Here is a 20,990-nt window from a genome sequence, read left to right as displayed (position 1 = left end):
TAAAGTGAACCATAAAATAAATTTAGAAGTAATTCAGATGTAGGCTAGAATCGCAGCTGAATGCCGAGACTAGTTAAAACTGAGAGCAAGAAACAGAAGGGATTTGGGGGAACCAGAACTATTTATCTCCAATCTAGTGCATACGTGGCATAGTGAGTTTTAAACGAAGGTATTGGTCCAGTGCTTAGATTTGTGGCAGAATTGTACGTGTATAAATGGTAAGATGGGTTTAATATCATCTTGTTCTGTTAGCAAGAATGTTTGAGGCAAAACCTTAGAACATTGTTCTTGTATAAAAAGAAATGTTTGTGTTAAAGAGGAATCTTTGGCGAGAGCTTCGTTTTACTATTCTAATTTCCTTTTTTTCCAGCTTTAATATTGCTGTTTTACTTGGTGTTTTATGGCTTCTTGGCCGGACTTTTTACTTTCACCATGTGGGTCATGCTTCAAACACTGGACGATTATGCCCCAAAGTATCGTGACAGAGTTTCTTCTCCAGGTAAATATGAACTTCATTATTCAAAGTATGTTGCCGTTTTCCTAAATAACTGGACAATACATACAAGAACTACAGTACATTATGTGTTTAAAGCCACTGGACGTTTTGGTACCCCCATCATTGCTGGTCCTATATTCATTCTCTACACTTTTCTTTTGATATTAAACACTCAGTCTACATTTCTGCTTTCTACCGACTCACTTTGGGTTCGGTAACTAAGACCGATGATTTGCAGTTACTTCAGTACATTGGACAGCAACTACCTTAAAGTTTTGTTTTGAGTCTGAACGTTTTTTTTTCTTTTTTAACACCTTATTCTTTTGCTTTATTTTGATTGGTCTTTGCTGCTGTTACTTTTTAGCGTACTTTTGGTTATTTATCTACTGTTTAGCTGGTTATTTATTGTCCCAACGGCCATTTTATTTTCTGACTTATGGTGTACTGGTCTGCTATAATGAATGGAGAGCTTTAGAGCCATTGTTACCAAGAAACTCTGAGAAACTGTTTCCCCAACCTTTAAAAAAATAAATAAAAAAAAAATAAAATTCAGGTCGGATAGGTCGAAGCCTACCAGACGGCACTGCTGTCTGGGTTGCTTACGACTTATTGTGGGCATTCTGAAAGCTTCCCTTGGAATGCATTTCGCCCATTGCTTACTATTGGCTTTGTGGTTTGTAACTTGCATTTGGTTGCTTTCTATTTGCTGGCTTTGTTTGTTTTAGGCTTTCCAGCTTCAGTTCGTCCCTCCCGTGAGCATCTCTTGTTTATTGTATCCCTCAGAGTACTAATGTTATGTAAATGGGCCTTTCAATCCTGTTCTTTTTTTGTCACATTTGCTGTGCATTCAGAGACTGATGTCAAATATCGGGCGCTGTTTTCCCAGGGAGCTAGGTGTTTACTTTTTTTCCGCTGCTTTCAATGTGAGAGAATTTGTGACAATCCATCCTGATTAGTACCCACTTGAGACGAAAGTCTGTTTTTTCTAACACACAATCAGAATGAACTGTACTGATATTTCAGAAAACATCAACATTAGGAAAGTAGGAATGAAACACTTTTTTTGGGGGGGGGGTGTTGTTTTGCAACTCTGAAGTGTCGTGGAAAACATATTGTAACTAATACAAACTAAACACATCCGTACACTAGGTGATGACATTTCCACACATTAACATTTGTGCGCAGTTTTACTGTCTGTCAGTGCAAAAGTAATGGCCATTTCTGTTGGAAATTTGTTGTCTGTAATGGCACTGCGCTAGCACACCATGCATACATCACCCTACGCCATTCCACTTACACTACTTCACAAGGCTATACTCTACACCACTTCACTCCACTCTATGCCCTTCCACCCTACGGTATGCCACTCCATTCTACGACACTTCACTCCACACAATGACTCAATCTATCATGGGTTTGTTAAGCGCAGCTACTCACCCGAAAGGGTGTCCAGGCCCTGGCGGGTGGGAGTAGGGGGAGGGGGTGATGCGGATCTTGGAAGTTAATGGTGGTCTGTCGAAGAGCCAGGTCTTGAGGTCCTTTGTGAACTTTGAGTGTGTTGGCGTCTGTCTGAGGTGGAGCGGGAGGGTGTTCCATGCCTTGGCCGCGAGGAAGGTGAGGGAGCAGCCTTCTGTTCTGGTCTTCTTGATGCGCTGCACTGCACTGTAGCGAGGGAGAGCTGGGCTGAGTGGAGGGATCTTTGGGGTGCGTGGAACGAGAGGCGGTGGTTCAAGTAAGCTGGTCCAGTGTTGTGGAGGGCCTTGTAGGCATGGATGAGAAGCTTGAAGGTGATTCTCTTCTCAATGGGGAGCCAATGTAGAGTCCGCAGGTGTTGGGAGTGGCATGGTAGGTAGAAGACTAGTCTGGTGGAGGCGTTCTGAATGTTCTGGAGTTTGCGGGTGAGGTTCTTGTTGATTCTGGTGTAGAATGTTGCCATAGTCGAGTCTGCTGCTGATGTGGGCATGGGTGACGGTTTTCCTGTGTTCGAGGGTGATCCAAACTAAGGTCTTTCATAGGAGTCGGAGATTGTGGAAACAGGAGGATGAGACATCGTTGATTTGGTGGTCCATTTTGAGTTCGAAGTCCAGGATGATTCTGCATGCGTGGTCCGTGGGAGAGGGCAGTTTCCCGAGGGCGGAGGGGTGCCACCAGGTGTCGTTCCAGGCATCGGGATGGGGGCCCATGATGAGTACTTCAGTTTTGTTTGAGTTGTAGGCAGCTGTAGACACCACTTACCCCACCTACAGTCTACCCTACTCCAATCTACCCTACTCTAATCAACCCAGTCTACCCACTCCAGTCTACCACAATTTTTCTAACTCCAATTTTCCACAATCTACCCAACTTCACCCCAATCTGCCACTCTCCACTGTACCCCAATCTGCCACTCTCCACTGTACCCCAATCTGCCACTCTCCACTCTGCCACTCTCCACTGTACCCCAATCTGCCACTCTCCACTGTACCCCAATCTGCCACTCTCGACTCTACCCCAATCTGCCGCTCTCGACTCTACCCCAATCTGCCGCTCTCGACTCTGCCACTCTCCACTGTACCCCAATCTGCCACTCTCCACTGTACCCCAATCTGCCACTCTCCACTGTACCCCAATCTGCCGCTCTCCACTGTACCCCAATCTGCCGCTCTCGACTCTACCCCAATCTGCCGCTCTCGACTCTACCCCAATCTGCCGCTCTCGACTCTACCCCAATCTGCCGCTCTCGACTCTACCCCAATCTGCCGCTCTCGACTCTACCCCAATCTGCCGCTCTCGACTCTACCCCAATCTGCCGCTCTCGACTCTACCCCAATCTGCCGCTCTCGACTCTACCCCAATCTGCCGCTCTCGACTCTACCCCAATCTGCCGCTCTCGACTCTACCCCAATCTGCCGCTCTCGACTCTACCCCAATCTGCCGCTCTCGACTCTACCCCAATCTGCCGCTCTCGACTCTACCCCAATCTGCCGCTCTCGACTCTACCCCAATCTGCCGCTCTCGACTCTACCCCAATCTGCCGCTCTCGACTCTACCCCAATCTGCCGCTCTCGACTCTACCCCAATCTGCCGCTCTCGACTCTACCCCAATCTGCCGCACTCGACTCTACCGCAATCTGTCACACCTCTGTCTACCACAGTCCGATCCAATTTACCCCACTCCAGTCTACCACACCCCACTTCACTCTACCCCACTCGGCCCCACCCTAATATACCCCATTACAATTACCCTACTGTAGTCCACCCAATTTTCCCCACTCAATCTAGCCTACTCCATTCTACCACACCCCACTCAAATCTATCCCATTCAACTCCAGTCTACCACAATCTACCCTACTCCAATGTACCCCACCCTGCTCCATTCCAATTTACTCAACTCCAATCTACCCCACTTAACTCCAATCTACCCCACTTCACCCCACCACGATCTGCCTCCCTCTACCCCAATCTACTTCACTCAATTACAGTCCACCCCAATCTACCCCCCTCTATCCCACTCAACTCCATTACATTCTCCACCCCACTAAAATCTACCCCACTCTACCCACAACAATCTACTTCACTTTACCCCACTCCACTCTACCCCACACCATGCTACTCTAATCTAACCCACCCCACCAACGCCACCAACCTTTAGCCATGCGGAACAGCAGCCACGCTGGTGTACAGCTTGGTTAAAACACATTGACAAAGCCAGATAGGTGAGACTTATTGGCTTTGCCAAAGTTTGTTTTCTATTGGAAATTCTTTACAAGCTTCTATAGCAGAGATACAGGTAAGTGCTTGAAACCTGATCTTGTGAAAGAGAATGTTAGTTTAGTACATTGTTGTCCCCAAAGGCATTGCTTATCAATTAAACTTGGAGAGATTAGTTTCCAGCTTCATTTTGCTTGCATGATACGGATACCTGGGCCCCAGCTGTGGTTCCTCTTTCCAGACCGCAGCTCTTAACCGTACCATCACCTTCCACTTAAGATTTTGCATGTTCCACACTTCTCCCTTCCCCATGTATGATTTCAGGCATAGTTTGAGGTTTGCAGGACATTGTGGGAAGGAAAATCTCATGGGATACACGCAAGACACACCACTCTGGAATCCTCTGGTTGTCTAGTTGTCTGTGGCTCATAGGTTTGCTAGGGTGGTGGCCGAGCACAGCCCCAAATACTGCAGCTACCCTATTGTTTATCTCTCCATGTAGCACTTTAGGACCTTTTATGTCAAGGTCTCTTGGCCCAGCCACCTAAGTGAGGCCCCATTGTTATAGGATGACTTTGGGGAATGCTGGGTGGAAGAAAATGTGTGGCTCCCCTCCGATTCCAGACGTTTTCCTCAGACATGTTAGGAATGTGTGTGTTTTTAGTCAAAGTTTGCGGTTTGCATGGCGTTATGGGTAAGATGTTGTGGGATCCACGTGAAACACACCACTCTGGACTCCACTGTATGTCTAGTTTTCAGAACTGTCTGGGTCTGATAGGTTTTCTAAAATGGCAGCCAAACCAAGCCCAACAAGTGCAGCCATTCACCATTGCAAGTGAAACGATATTGGGAGCTATCCACACTCTCCTGACCCTTACTCAAAGTAATTGGATATCCTCTTGTTTGCCATGGGGTTGGAATTTCTTAGTCTGCAGGGGAGCAGAAAGACTGTTGAAGATGAGGGTGGGGCAGATGTTAGGATGGGCAAGACCCAGCCCATTTTATTATTTAAAAAAATATAATCCTGCCATACAGTGGTATTTCTGGCCCCCAGGGTAAACTTAGGGCCAACTTCCTGTCTGCCCTCGGGGGTAAGGGGTTGGGGTGAGAGACTGGTTTGTTAGTTTTTGGGGTGTGGCCAATGTGTAACACCCATACCACATTATTGTGCCACAAAGGCAAAATCGATGATATCAGATGGACTTTCTTCCCTGATGGCATATTTGGGACAAACCTAGCGCCTGCCTCCAGGGAGGCAGAAAGACACATCTCCTTCTGGGAAGCGGGTATGGCTCGATGCCAGGGTATGCCCTTCCTCCTTTTGTTTCGACCCCTTTTTGAAATGCCTGGTGCTTAGTGGGCTTTCTGCCCTGGGTGGTAGAATGAGGGTGAAAACCCATCCTCTGGGGGGGGGGCAGAAATTGTATTGGCCCACGAAGTGGGGAAGAGCAGCGCCCATGCCCAGGGAGGCTGCCCCGCCCGACTACAATACTGTATAAATGTAAACCCTGGTGTCAAGTGGACTTGCTGCCCCCCGGGTGGTGCAAATTAAGGTAATTGCCCCAGTCCACCCCAAGGTGGCAGAAAGGCTGGCTAGCTTTTTGTTGGGGTGGGGCCATGGTCATCCCAATGGTGAGCATCACCTACCCCTATACTTTATTTGTTTTAAACGTTTCCTAGTGTCTAGTCTAGCGGGCTTTCTGCCACCCCCCCCCCCCAACGCCCCAGAGGGGCACAAAGACTGTTCTCATATGTGGGTGGGGAGAGCAGAAGTACTTCCCCCTAAGGGCCGCTAGCCCAAAATCTCTGTTGTCTAGTGGGTGGATCCCTGATTGGAGATCGCTCTCCTATGGCGATCTCAATAGTGAAAGATATCATTTGAAAAGGGAGATTCTCTCCTTCCCAACAATACCTCTCCCACCCTAATCAGAGATATGCCTCCTGAGCACTGATGCAGTGAAAGTAAAATGAGCCCTTTATACTTTCACTTTACTATGATGACATCAGCACACCATTCTCGCTGATAGTTTTATCACTAAAGTAAAAACAAAAGCCTCGGGCTGCTTGGGAAGCTCTTCCCCCCCAGCATTCCAAGGTTCGAAAATAATGGCATTCATGTGGTGCTCTGCACAAGAGGAGCCTTTATTTACCTCCCCAGTGTTGGCCAGTGGCTGAAAGACCCCCTGAGGAAGTAGTGCGGGTGTCTGCCATTGGCCAACACCCGCACAAAAGGGGTTAGTTATAAGCATGACAAATGCACAATACACGGGGAAGTGTCTTCTCCAGTAGTCTGCAAAGTGGAAGGGGCAGTGGTCTGTAAGGCCTAAATGCTGTAGTTTAAAGTGAGGCAAATCTGCCTACTGGGATCCTAATTCGGAAATCAGCAGACTGGTTTGAGTTCAGTTTAGGTGGGCATTACATATTTAGATAGCCTAGTCTTTGAACAAAAGTAGCTTCATTTTTTTAGGAGTGGTTTTAACAATAGCCTACTAGATGTTGGACAACCTTATTCGAGTCGTTCAAAAATGGTTACGTTTTTATCAAATGATCATGACAACGTAGATAAAGGCATCTTCAAATCAGCCCTAAGACATTCCCGCCAGCAGATAAAGGCACACCAAGCGCACAGCTCTTGTCGATTGCATCGACGCCTGCAGTAACAGCAAGGAAATCTTTGCCATTATCAAATATTTTACTGCGCCACCTGCTACTTCCAGCAACATCAAGACGTTTACAACAAGCTCTTGAAATTCTTCTGTGACAGTCACCTCCATATACAGCAACTTCGACCCTCAACCGATTAGTCACTGTCACAACTCCACTTCCTATCACAGCAAATGAACGAGAGCTGCCCTTGTGGCCTGCCGCCACTACATTAAAAGAAGCTGCTACCATGAAGACCATCCACTTGGGGGGCTCCATTTGACCTTTGGCTTCTCCATGCCTTCACAAAAGGACTCCTACTGATCAGCGAAGCACTACCACATATCCTTAATGCCTCCATCAACTCAGCCGTGTTTTCAGACACCTAGAAACATGCCACCATCATGTCCCCCCCCCCCCCACCCCTCTCAAGAAACCTTCCTCTGACCCAGCCACGTTTTCAAACTATCTCTCTGCTACCATACCTGAAAAAGGTATTAGAGAAACTAATCACGCTAATAGAGACATCAAGCTGCGGATTACTTACCTTAGTATTCTCCCTAGGCACCAGATTGGAGCTGGAAAATTTTCAAGCAGAACCTCTGCGCGTCTGCTGAGGGCGTTGTGCGACTCCATAGTGAGATCGTCCGCCGGATGTGATGTTGACGAAATCTATATAAGCCCTTCCCCAACACACTGACATCAGTTTCTACTTTTCCGCGCTACAACGCTGATCCGGAGAAGCTGTTAATCTGGCTGCTATTTTGGTTTACTACTGCGTTTTTCATCTGGAATAGTGTGCCTTTTTTCTATGCCTTCTAGCTTTAAACCTTGTCGGTCTTGTGCTCAACAGATTTCTCTTTTATTTATTTATAAAGATTTGTATAGCACAAACATTACCCAGGTGGGTATCAGAGCCCTTTACAGTTAGGTAGGATACAACAGTGGGACAAGAGCAATCGATAAAAATATGTTCAAGGCGTAAGCATGATGTCTGCGCAATTCAGAGCGCTTAACAGTCTAGTTCGGATGGATCCAATAATGGGAGAAGAGCAGGCAATATAAACCGTACCAGTATGATCACAGCCTGCCAACACAATTAATCACCGGATTACACACATGTAAAAGACAACGATCGGGTAATGAGAAGAACATTCCATAAATACCATACAAAGATGTGCAATGGCCTGCTAACACTGTTATTGCCAGGATTACAACTGTGTAAGAAAGTCTGAGCATCAGAGAGGAGGGCAGTATTGAAGCGGCAGAGCGAATGTCTTTTGGGCAGAAACTTCAGCATTAGGGTTTTTTTTAAAGAAACGGTGGATGCGATTTGACGAACTTCCGGTGGAATGGAGTTCCAAATCTTTGGGGCCATGCCAGGCCCCAAAGATTTGTTACTCATTCTCTTTTTGTGGAAGAACTGTGGTTTCAGGAGCAGTGAGTTTGCACTTCGAGATGGATGGCCACATGGGGGGGGGATCGGGGTGGGGGGCACATGGGAGGGGGGGGGGGTCTTGAATTGCAGGGCTCTGTGAGTGATGCAAGTGATCTGTAGTTGTATTCTAGCTTCGTAAGGTAGCAAATTTAGGGATTTTAAGGATAGGGATATGTGATCCCTTCTTTTTGTACCAGTAATCAATCTGGCTGCCCCCTTAGTTGCATTGCTGATATGATTCTGCATGTTCAGGTGCCTGTCTAGAGTGATTCCTAGAGATTTAGAAGACCCGATAACGTGTGGGGAGCAGTTGAAGGCTGAGAGATGATGCATCCAGAGCTCAATCTTGGGGGCGTGGTTAGGGGGAGCGATGAGGAGAAATCTGTTTTGGAGGTGTTGAGCATGAGAGAGTTTTCAGTGAGCCAGTTTTGAGTGTTCATCAGGACAGTCGCGGCTGGTATGACTTGCGGGGGTGGGGGGCACATGGGAGGGGGGGGGGGAGGTTTACTTTTTAAAACAATTTAAAAAGTGAAGGTAACTCACTTTGCCGGCCCAACCCGCGTCCTCTGTCTGTGTCGTCCTCTGTACAACATGAAGCAGCCGCAGTCAGCCTCCCTCCCCTAAGCACAATCACAACGCTACAATGGCAGCGTTGTGATTGGCTGGGACGCCGACCCCACAGGAGTCTATGGGGAAGCCATTTTCTCTATGTAGGCTGCATGCAGCTTACATAGAGACAATGCAGAGTGTGTATGACTGGTTTGGTCGACCCAGGGGCCGACCAAACAGTCAGCGCCCACAACAGTGGGCAAGCCACTCCTCCCCTGCCCTCTAGCAGGACCGCCCGCCTCCAACCAAACCCTGCCTTCTGCTTTCTTGCAGTGCGAGAAGCCGTAACATAAAATGGTATTTAAATTACCATTTTATGTTTCTGCTTCTCGCACTGCGATAAAGAAGTGGGGCGACGCTGAGCCGCCCCTGCATCAGGATGGAATTGAGGGATATGAAGTCTTCGGGGTAGGAGACTCAAAGTTGAGTGTCATCCGCATACATATGAAAAATGCTTGTGGAGTTCAAAGGATTAGCTAATGGTTCCAAGAACAAATTGAAGAGTATGGGTGAAAGGGCGGACCCTTGTGGAACCTTCATAGAGACTGTAGATGGCTGAGATAGGGATTAATTCAATTTGGCTCTTTGAGATCTGTTTTGGAGGAAGGAAGGGAACCGTTGCAAAATCGAACCTGATGGTCCATCCTGTGTTCTAGCGTAGATAGTAGTTTGCTGTGGTTAACAATGTTGAAGGCAGAAGATAGGTCAAGGAGAATCAGGAGGCAGGATTTGTTTAGGTCTAGCAACTTTAAAATGTCATCCAGGATGTGAGTGCAGATTCTGTGCTGTGACCTCTACGAAAGCCTGATTGATGTTGATCCAACATTTGGAATTTCTCAATGTGAGAACAGAGTTGAGATTGCAGACACTTTTCTAAAAGTTTTGCCACCGTGGGGATGTTGGAAATAGGACGGAAGGTATTCAGAGCACAACTTTCTGCGGTTTTTGTTCTTTTTTAGAATGGGGGATACTTGCACTGCTTTTTGGCATCTGGTATAGTGCCTTGTAATAGTGAAGCATTAACAATCTTTGCCCAAATGGGGAGGATGGCAGCTTTTATTTCTTTGAATATGGGAGGTGGTAGAGGGTTGTTTAAGTGGTCGGATGGTTTGATCACAAGAAGAATGTTGTAGATTTCACTTTCAGGGCTGTTAAGGTGTGCCGAGAGGCATTGTTCTTGGGTCTAGTGCCAGGGGGGGGGGGGCGACCAGCTCCTGGTGGTCAGGTGGAGCAGTGCATCCAGAATTTGGAAGAAGAGCCCTTTTTATTCTAGGTTGATATTGATGCTTGATGTTTTGACAAAGAAGGCATCCAATTTGTCGCAAGTAGGAGTGCCTTTGCCATGGTCGGGGCAGATGGGCGCTTTGAGTGATTGAGTAACAATTTCAAAAACGTTTCTTGGTGTTTTTTGTCTCGATTTACGTTGGGATCTGGAGAAGTTTTTTGTGGTAAGAGCTTTTAACAGCTCTAAGGTGGTTTGGGTGTTCGGTAGATGGTATAGATCTCCAGGATCTTTCCGCTGACCTTAGATTACAGCGTTCTGAGTTTAGGGTGTCGCTGAACCACGGTTTGCAGATTTTGAAGGAGGCATTTATTTGTTGTAAAGGGGCTATAGTGTCCATGATACCGGAGATAGAGGCATTATAGAAATCTGTGAGGACATGAACATCTTTCATTTCTGAATGGGGAGTTCAGGCCCTTTGTACAGCAGGCTGCTAGCTCTTCAGTGTTGACATTTCTGAGGTTCCTCTTCCATTGCTTAGTTTTCTCGGGTTGATTGCCCTTCGCGGACACCTCCCTGTTAATAAAGAAGATGCAATAGTGGTTGAACCAGTCGCAAGAGATAATTGAGTCCAGTGTTATGGTGTTACCTTTGGATATGATGAGGTCCAGAGTTTCTCCCTTATTGTGAGTTGGACTATCACAGAATTGTCAGCTCATGAACCAATAGGAAGGATTGAAAACAGTTCACTGCATGATCGTTTGGGTTAGACCAATGGAGGGTGAAGTCTCCCTCTAAGATTTGGGACACTTGAGGGTCGTCATTGGATGAGATGATTTTTTTTAAATGCTCATTGAATGAAAGATTGTCACCATGGGGGTGGTAGAGTGTGTGTAGTTTGCAGACAGGGCGGTTTTTGCTGGAAATGTTGATGCATAGATATTCGCTGGAGGTTGGAGTGATGGAATCTGATTGTGAAAGCAAGATTGTATTTCGATGTATACAGGCTGTTCCTTCACCTTGTTTCAAATATCTGTCCATATGAATTGTCATGGCTATGCGGAACTAGAAGGTCAAGGATAGGGGTGGAAGAGCAGTTTAGCCAGGTTTCTCTGAAGATAATAATGTCCAGCTCGTTAGTTAGGATGAGATCATAGATGCCGGAAGCATGTTTACTCGCTGATCTGGAGTTGAGAAATACACATTTCAATTGGTCAGTCGAGTGATGGGTGGAAGCCGGAAGGATATTTATGCGCTGGAGGTTGTCCATATTTATGCCTCTCAGGTTGTGGTAGGATTCTCTGTAAGGGTTTGCATAAATGGTTTGGATTGGCCCCCTTCGGGTCTTGTTTGGGTCTAGTGATCGGGAATATGGGAGGAGTAAATCACGGCTCTCACTGGTCAAGAAATCAACCTTCAGTCTTCTGGGGCAGGAGAAGGCATTCGGGAAGGGTAACGTTTTCAAAGTATGGTGAAAGGTGTGTGTTGCCGGCGTGGTAGCTGCGCCAGACAGGATGAGGAGTCGATTCTCTATAGTGCTAAGGGTTCTGAGTAGAGGGAGCTTTTCGATAGTGATTGCTTTCAATTCCTGGAGTTCCTTTGTGAGAAGGCGCAGGTGCAGGTGGCTAGAGATCTCATCCAGATGCGCGGCCCAGTCTGAGAGTTGATTGTTGGGTAAGGGTTGTGTGGGGCGCTCCTGGAGTGAAGTTGGGTTTTGAGGGATAGCTGAAGGGGACGGAGTGGCCATGAGATAGTCGGAGGTAGTGAGTGAGTCAATGTGGTCTTGTGGATTACCAATTAGCGAGGAGAGAGGAACCATGGTTGTAAGGCGGGTGATAGGGCTTAAGTGGGGCAGATGGGATGAGGATGAAGAGTAGTAGAGTGGGATGGGTGGAATAGGTTCCAGGGAGGGGGGGGAGGCTGGACACGGATTGGGCTGAAGGAGAGTTAGGGAGGATCAAGCAAGGAAGTTCAGAGAGATTCTCATTCTGTCTGTATGTGGTGCTTGGGCAAACACCACGACTTGGAGGAATGCAACGCCATTGAAGCAGAATGCGCTGCAGGAGCGACAGATGAAGCTCCTGTCTGCGCAGTTGTCGCAACCCTTCAAGTCTCATTCATCTGTCTCCTTACCTCTCTACGGTCCCTTCATGAAACCGTTCCAGGAACCGTTCCCATGGACGTCACTCTGTCGATGTCCATTGGTAAGTCTCGTCGCAAGTAGAGTCACGGCATCCCCCGACTTCATCGCCTCCCGATGTGGTTTCCCTTGGCTCCTTATGTCCTCGGACTGAGGGCCCCGTGCAAGAGTCTCTCCCACACCTCCCTGCCTTTCATAGGCAACTCTTACCAAATGAGAGATTATTGTGCTCTCCTCGCCATCTTTCGGTTTTCACCTTTCACTGGAGTGCCTTCGGGCCCTAAGGAGGTGACTGGTGCCTTGACTGTGTCCACGCCGGTGGATTCGCCCTCTTCTGCAGTTATGCCTTTCTCCATCGACGCCAGTGTACAGCCCTTTGTGGTGCCGATAAACTCTGACTCTTTGCTGGTGCACGGACCTTCGGGCCTCGCTCCGTCAGCCTCCCTTCATTCGGACCACGGTGCTGTCTGATGCCCTTCCACGGTTTTCTTCCGATGTCACTGACCACCTCAGCAACCACTAGCTCCACGACGCCACACAGTCTGGATTCAGGCCGAACCACAGTATAGAAACAGCACTCCTTGCCAGTGACTATGTCCACATGATCCTTGACAGAGGAGATACAGCAGCCCTCATTCTCCTGGACAGTATTTGACATGGTCTTAAACCTCATCATCGAGCTTCTGCACATGATTGATATCCAAGAACCCACTCCACTGGATCTGATGTGTATGTGTATATGTATGTATATATGCGTATATGTATATCAAACTTTGAGTTTCATTTGGCAACAAAACTGATCTGCTCCTTGAAGGGGGCGTGGCTTGCCAGCCAACATGGCGGACAGGGATCTGTGAAGCCTGAGCCGTTACTCCCCCATGCCTGCCAATTTCTCCTGCCTTCGTCCATCAACACATACCTGCTCGGGCGAATCCAACATCCGAAGCTCTCCCGCACCAGTTGGGCTGTTCATAATGCCTCTGGACCTGCTGGGGCCGCGGTGGTGACTGGGCGATCCTGCCGGCTTCTGTGTGCGTACAAAGCGTCCTCTGCGTGTAAAATAGACGCTTGCGCCTGAAGTAAGCTTCCAGCGGCGGCGGCGAAACTGGGCTCTGAGAGGTGGGCGAGGTGGCTGACACGCTCGCTCGGCGGTATACATCGGACCGCGCTGTTTGTTGTGCCTCTGGGTCTGCTGGGGCCGCGGTGGTAACTGTACGACCCTGCCAGCTCCTGTGTGCGCGCGCGGCGTCCCCTGCACGTAAAATGGACGCTCTCGTCTGAAGGCAGCGGACCTGGGCCTTGCAAAGCCGGGCGGGGTGGCTGAGGTGCCCGCTCGGCGGTACACATCGGACCGTGCTGAGCCCCCCCCCCCCCTCCTGCAACCTGACGGTGCACGGCTGGTAGACCTACCTGAACACCGGAGTGTTCCATGTGCTATCAGTGCTCCCGGTGGTGTATGGGATAGGCGCTTGTGTGGCCCTGGGCGCCCTCTGCCGGGGGGGGGGGGGCGCTGCGTCTCCTGGGTCCCAGCCTGCCCGCCGTGATGGCGGTGAAGACCGGGAGGACCTATCTGCTACCAACCTCCTTGCGGCGCTTTCGTACAGAAGATGGCCACCCGCATTTAGCTGCAGTGACTGGAAGCGATAGTGGACTGTGGTTTTAGGCAGCACCAGGTGAAGTGAGTATATATTGGACCAAGCCGTCGTACCCCCCCCCCCTCCCCCCTCTGTGTCCGGTGAGCGGAGTGCTTCACTACTGGAGAAGTAACTGGAGGTGAGCGGGGCGGTCCCTGGAGCCATTTCGGAGGCATTGGGGAGGTGGTGGCGGTACACCTGACGGGGCCCCGCCTCCCGGTGCGGGCCATACGGGGACACTGCGACCTGTAGGACGGTGGGACCGCCGCTGATAGCGGCTACCTGGGGTTTTCCCTGTCTGAATCTGACTGAGTGGTGCCGGCTGGCACTCACTCTGGAGACCACTGACGCAACATATGAGTTGACACTTGGAGCCCTAAAGGTGGTGCACCCGGCGATCGGTGTATGCCTCTGATGTGACGAGACTACGTGGGCCGGGCATACTCCGCGGAACTTCGGGTAAGGCTGGGGAAGAGGTGGGCCACCCCACACTGGACTGTGACGCTAGGGGTGGCGGCCCCTGGTGGGTGCGGCGGTCGGCCGAGCCGTTGAGGTACTGCAGGGCTGTTCCCGCCGGGACGGTCTGGCTGTGACTCTGCTCCTGCCGCACCTGCTGATCGCCCCCGAGTCGTTGGGTGCCCGGATGGGTGACGTCACGGTCCCGTGCCGGATTTAAGCCCGACAGCAGTGTGGCAGTTCCTGCGGAACCCAATTGGAGCGGACAGTAGCTGTCTCGGCGGACAGTAGCTGTCTCGGCACGTGTTAGCGTCCACAAGCGCCTGGTGGACTGTGTACTTGGGACCCAATCACTAACGTAGCGGCTGACGGCGCGGGCGGCAGTCCCCCCCTGGGGACCTGCGCATCGACGGAACCGTCATATTGCTTTGCGACCGACCGGACGGGCGCCCTGGCCTCACGTTTGGCGCGACCGGCTGTCGCACCCGCATTGTACAATTGTAATTGGAACCTACCCGACGCCCCTGCGGGTCCTCGGCTGGGCGCTGACCATGGCCACCGGGGTGCAGTTGCGGCGCTTTGCCTCACTGGACCACTTTCACAGGCGCCTATTACGGGAGCGGCTCCCGCTGTCGGCAGCCCCCTTGCTGTCACACCGCCATGGCTGGTGGCCATCTGCGAATGCCCACGGCGCAACAACTCGTGATGGGTCGTATGAAAGCCAAAATGCAACAGGGGCCTTCGCGGGGGAATGCTCTAGACCCTCCGTCTTCGTGTACTGGTGGCACGCCGGAACCCACACCCACGGCCCTAGCCGCAAAAATGGATTCCGTCCTTGCAGCGATGGAACGGATAGGTGCTGTGCTGGAACACACCAGAACCTCTCTGGAAACCAGAATGGATGAGATCGCCTCGGACTTCACCCTCCTACATGCGGACCATCGTAAGTTGGCCGATAAAGTCACTGTGCAGGGCCAAACAATTAAGGAGCTCCAGCCTATCACACAAAGCCACACTGCAGCGCTGCAAGACCTACTGGATCGGGTTAATGAGCTGGAAGACAAGGCGGATGATGCGGAGGGTTGTTCCCGCCACAACAACGTCCGTGTGGTGGGCCTGCCGGAAGGTGGTAAAGGTAGTCATCCAGAACAATTCATGGAGCGGTGGCTTCGTGATCTCATACCTCAAGCTCTCCTGTCGCAGCAGTTTGTGATTGAAAGAGCCCACCGCATCCCAGCACAGAAGCCTCAGCCGGGGGGCGCTAGGTGGCGCCAAACCAAGATGGCCGCACTGTAGTGAGGCTCCTGCCCGACCGGGCACTTTCAACATCCTGCTTGCCATCCTGACCGCGACATCCTGCCTAGAATCCTCACCGCTGTGCCCGCAAGAACCTGCTGACTGTGGCGGTGTGGGGATTGCCGCGCTCGCGCGTTGGAGAGCCGAGATATTTACTGCTGATCCGTGGGGCGGAGAGCAGTGCCTGTTGGAGGCTTGAGGTCTGTCGGTGCTTGCCCGCTAGGAAACCCCGAGGCTTTGGGGCCTGCGCGGCGAGGTGGGAGCGGCGGCCCACGAGGACCATCGCGGCACAAGAGGAAGCGCGTCCACCACATCGGCGGGATATCGCCTGCTGGGTGCAAAGGTGAGCGGAGAGAGGAGGGTGTGCGCGCCGGGGAACCTGACCGGCCGCTCACTGCTGATCTGGGCTGCTGCTGCTCCGACACTGCGCTGGGGAACTGCCGATTTCGTCCTGGGAGCGTAAGTGGACCCGGAGAACAGCGGTGTCTGCCTTGTTGTTGCGTTGCCAGGCATTGAGGCTCTTCTGCGCTGCCGATGGCTCTGCACTCCGGGGGAGGAAACCGACCTGCTGTGGCCTGATCTATGCTGGGAAGGGCTGTCACATTACGCGGCACCGGGGCCGAGCTGCACTCTTGGGCCGAGGCTGGAACCGCGATCTACCCGCCCGCTGGGGGACCCACTAGGAGCCCTCTGCCGTTTTCTGCCCTGGGGGACTGCCGGCGTCGTGGCTGGACCGGTCGCCTGAGGCTGTGACCCTACTGTACCCTGTTGGACTCGGCCCTCCTCCCAACGTCCTTAATACTAACGCCACTTGCGGGCTGGCTCGCGCCTCGCGGACGGAGGTCGCTGAGGAGTGCCTCCCCCCCCCCCCCTTCGCTCCCAGAGCAGGAAAGGGTCAGTACGCGACCCTGGGACCACACGGCCCGTGAGTTGGGGGGAAGATCCCACCATTGACCTCGCCGGCACTTGTCTCCGCGCGACCCGCGGCACTTGTCTCCGCGCGACCCGCGGCACTTGTCTCCGCGCGACCCGCGGCACTTGTCTCCGCGCGACCCGCGGCACTTGTCTCCGCGCGACCCGCGGCACTTGTCTCCGCGCGACCCGCGGCACTTGTCTCCTCCGCGCGACCCGCGGCACTTGTCTCCTCCGCGCGACCCGCGGCACTTGTCTCCTCCGCGCGACCCGCGGCACTTGTCTCCTCCGCGCGACCCGCGGCACTTGTCTCCTCCGCGCGACCCGCGGCACTTGTCTCCTCCGCGCGACCCGCGGCACTTGTCTCCTCCGCGCGACCCGCGGCACTTGTCTCCTCCGCGCGACCCGCGGCACTTGTCTCCTCCGCGCGACCCGCGGCACTTGTCTCCTCCGCGCGACCCGCGGCACTTGTCTCCTCCGCGCGACCCGCGGCACTTGTCTCCTCCGCGCGACCCGCGGCACTTGTCTCCTCCGCGCGACCCGCGGCACTTGTCTCCTCCGCGCGACCCGCGGCACTTGTCTCCTCCGCGCGACCCGCGGCACTTGTCTCCTCCGCGCGACCCGCGGCACTTGTCTCCTCCGCGCGACCCGCGGCACTTGTCTCCTCCGCGCGACCCGCGGCACTTGTCTCCTCCGCGCGACCCGCGGCACTTGTCTCCTCCGCGCGACCCGCGGCACTTGTCTCCTCCGCGCGACCCGCGGCACTTGTCTCCTCCGCGCGACCCGCGGCACTTGTCTCCTCCGCGCGACCCGCGGCACTTGTCTCCTCCGCGCGACCCGCGGCACTTGTCTCCTCCGCGCGACCCGCGGCACTTGTCTCCTCCGCGCGACCCGCGGCACTTGTCTCCTCCGCGCGACCCGCGGCACTTGTCTCCTCCGCGCGACCCGCGGCACTTGTCTCCTCCGCGCGACCCGCGGCACTTGTCTCCTCCGCGCGACCCGCGGCACTTGTCTCCTCCGCGCGACCCGCGGCACTTGTCTCCTCCGCGCGACCCGCGGCACTTGTCTCCTCCGCGCGACCCGCGGCACTTGTCTCCTCCGCGCGACCCGCGGCACTTGTCTCCTCCGCGCGACCCGCGGCACTTGTCTCCTCCGCGCGACCCGCGGCACTTGTCTCCTCCGCGCGACCCGCGGCACTTGTCTCCTCCGCGCGACCCGCGGCACTTGTCTCCTCCGCGCGACCCGCGGCACTTGTCTCCTCCGCGCGACCCGCGGCACTTGTCTCCTCCGCGCGACCCGCGGCACTTGTCTCCTCCGCGCGACCCGCGGCACTTGTCTCCTCCGCGCGACCCGCGGCACTTGTCTCCTCCGCGCGACCCGCGGCACTTGTCTCCTCCGCGCGACCCGCGGCACTTGTCTCCTCCGCGCGACCCGCGGCACTTGTCTCCTCCGCGCGACCCGCGGCACTTGTCTCCTCCGCGCGACCCGCGGCACTTGTCTCCTCCGCGCGACCCGCGGCACTTGTCTCCTCCGCGCGACCCGCGGCACTTGTCTCCTCCGCGCGACCCGCGGCACTTGTCTCCTCCGCGCGACCCGCGGCACTTGTCTCCTCCGCGCGACCCGCGGCACTTGTCTCCTCCGCGCGACCCGCGGCACTTGTCTCCTCCGCGCGACCCGCGGCACTTGTCTCCTCCGCGCGACCCGCGGCACTTGTCTCCTCCGCGCGACCCGCGGCACTTGTCTCCTCCGCGCGACCCGCGGCACTTGTCTCCTCCGCGCGACCCGCGGCACTTGTCTCCTCCGCGCGACCCGCGGCACTTGTCTCCTCCGCGCGACCCGCGGCACTTGTCTCCTCCGCGCGACCCGCGGCACTTGTCTCCTCCGCGCGACCCGCGGCACTTGTCTCCTCCGCGCGACCCGCGGCACTTGTCTCCTCCGCGCGACCCGCGGCACTTGTCTCCTCCGCGCGACCCGCGGCACTTGTCTCCTCCGCGCGACCCGCGGCACTTGTCTCCTCCGCGCGACCCGCGGCACTTGTCGCCTCCGCGCGACCCGCGGCACTTGTCGCCTCCGCGCGACCCGCGGCACTTGTCGCCTCCGCGCGACCCGCGGCACTTGTCGCCTCCGCGCGACCCGCGGCACTTGTCGCCTCCGCGCGACCCGCGGCACTTGTCTCCTCCGCGCGACCCGCGGCACTTGTCGCCTCCGCGCGACCCGCGGCACTTGTCGCCTCCGCGCGACCCGCGGCACTTGTCGCCTCCGCGCGACCCGCGGCACTTGTCGCCTCCGCGCGACCCGCGGCACTTGTCGCCTCCGCGCGACCCGCGGCACTTGTCGCCTCCGCGCGACCCGCGGCACTTGTCGCCTCCGCGCGACCCGCGGCACTTGTCGCCTCCGCGCGACCCGCGGCACTTGTCGCCTCCGCGCGACCCGCGGCACTTGTCGCCTCCGCGCGACCCGCGGCACTTGTCGCCTCCGCGCGACCCGCGGCACTTGTCGCCTCCGCGCGACCCGCGGCACTTGTCGCCTCCGCGCGACCCGCGGCACTTGTCGCCTCCGCGCGACCCGCGGCACTTGTCGCCTCCGCGCGACCCGCGGCACTTGTCGCCTCCGCGCGACCCGCGGCACTTGTCGCCTCCGCGCGACCCGCGGCACTTGTCGCCTCCGCGCGACCCGCGGCACTTGTCGCCTCCGCGCGACCCGCGGCACTTGTCGCCTCCGCGCGACCCGCGGCACTTGTCGCCTCCGCGCGACCCGCGGCACTTGTCGCCTCCGCGCGACCCGCGGCACTTGTCGCCTCCGCGCGACCCGCGGCACTTGTCGCCTCCGCGCGACCCGCGGCACTTGTCGCCTCCGCGCGACCCGCGGCACTTGTCGCCTCCGCGCGACCCGCGGCACTTGTCGCCTCCGCGCGACCCGCGGCACTTGTCGCCTCCGCGCGACCCGCGGCACTTGTCGCCTCCGCGCGACCCGCGGCACTTGTCGCCTCCGCGCGACCCGCGGCACTTGTCGCCTCCGCGCGACCCGCGGCACTTGTCGCCTCCGCGCGACCCGCGGCACTTGTCGCCTCCGCGCGACCCGCGGCACTTGTCGCCTCCGCGCGACCCGCGGCACTTGTCGCCTCCGCGCGACCCGCGGCACTTGTCGCCTCCGCGCGACCCGCGGCACTTGTCGCCTCCGCGCGACCCGCGGCACTTGTCGCCTCCGCGCGACCCGCGGCACTTGTCGCCTCCGCGCGACCCGCGGCACTTGTCGCCTCCGCGCGACCCGCGGCACTTGTCGCCTCCGCGCGACACTTGTCTCCCCCGCGCGACCCGCGGCACTTGTCGCCTCCGCGCGACACTTGTCTCCCCCGCGCGACCCGCGGCACTTGTCGCCTCCGCGCGACACTTGTCTCCCCCGCGCGACCCGCGGCACTTGTCGCCTCCGCGCGACACTTGTCTCCCCCGCGCGACCCGCGGCACTTACTGACGCCATCTTAAAACGTTTTCACTTGTGTGGCTGTGGTGGGCCTGGGCTAGAGCCTACCTGGACCTGGGTGTTCGACCTCCTGCCGCCCGCCAGTCGATTAGAGGCCGGGGTCCATCTCCGGTTTGGCTACTGCGGGGGGGATATTGTTGAGAGGACCCTTCTTCACTTCTCGGCCGGCCTTGCCCCTCCGGATTGGATTGCGGGCGGTTCAGTGGATTGCCTCTTGGCCGCGCCATGGGCCGCAGTGACGCTCGCCAGTCCAAATTGCCTTCGAGACCAAGAAAAACCCCCTGCCGATGCCCGGTGCGGGGTGCGGGCCTCCGGCCACCGAGGCCCCGGACGAGGACTGGAAATCCCTACTACTGGGCATGAAGCAAAGCCTATCGACCATCGACTCCAAGATTGATACTATCAATGCCCGACTGGACGGAGTTGTGTCTAAACTGGAGCAACATGATGCCCGAATTCAGGAGACTGAAGAAAGGATCTCTACCCTGGAAGACGGCGCTGCTTCCACGGGCAAACAGATGACTCAAATGGACAGGCTTCTTAAAATAATTGCGGACAAGAACGAGGACCTTGAGGCCAGGTCCCGACGCAATAACGTCCGCATTCTAGGCCTTGCGGAGTCCACCAATACTGGGAAAATGGAAGTCTTCGTTGAGAACCTTGTGACTGAGCTCTTTGGGAAAGATTCCTTCTCCCCACACCTCATCGTGGAAAGAGCGCACAGATCCTTAGCTGCCCGCCCCCCTCCTGGGACCCCTCCACGGCCCATTATTGCACGATTCCTTAACTACAGGGATAGAGACGCTGTGCTGCGCCGTGCGCGGGAGATTGGTACAGTGCGATACGGCAATACAACGCTGTCCTTCCCCGACTTCACTGCATCTGTGCAGGAGTCCCGACAGAAATTCGCAGTGGTCAAAAAGAAATTACAAGCCCAGGAGATTCCATATGCCATGCTCTACCCTGCGAAATTG

The 20,990-nt window shown here is 55.1% G+C and overlaps 1 protein-coding gene across 1 annotated transcript in view; it reads left to right on the top strand.

Annotated features, from left to right (window-relative positions):
- Positions 1-20,990, top strand: part of ATP1B3 (ATPase Na+/K+ transporting subunit beta 3) — a 279,921-nt gene that overhangs the window by 140,441 nt on the left and 118,490 nt on the right. Inside the window, exon 2 of the mRNA XM_085633644.1 lies at positions 371-499. Coding sequence (XP_085489770.1) covers positions 371-499 — 129 coding nt within the window. The remainder of the gene's footprint in view (positions 1-370; positions 500-20,990) is intronic.

This window comes from Triturus cristatus, chromosome 11 (assembly GCF_964204655.1).
Source record: "Triturus cristatus chromosome 11, aTriCri1.1, whole genome shotgun sequence".
NCBI lineage: Eukaryota > Metazoa > Chordata > Amphibia > Caudata > Salamandridae > Triturus > Triturus cristatus.
Note: the sequence above shows the minus strand (reverse complement) of the source record. Positions and strands in the feature narration are given on the sequence as shown.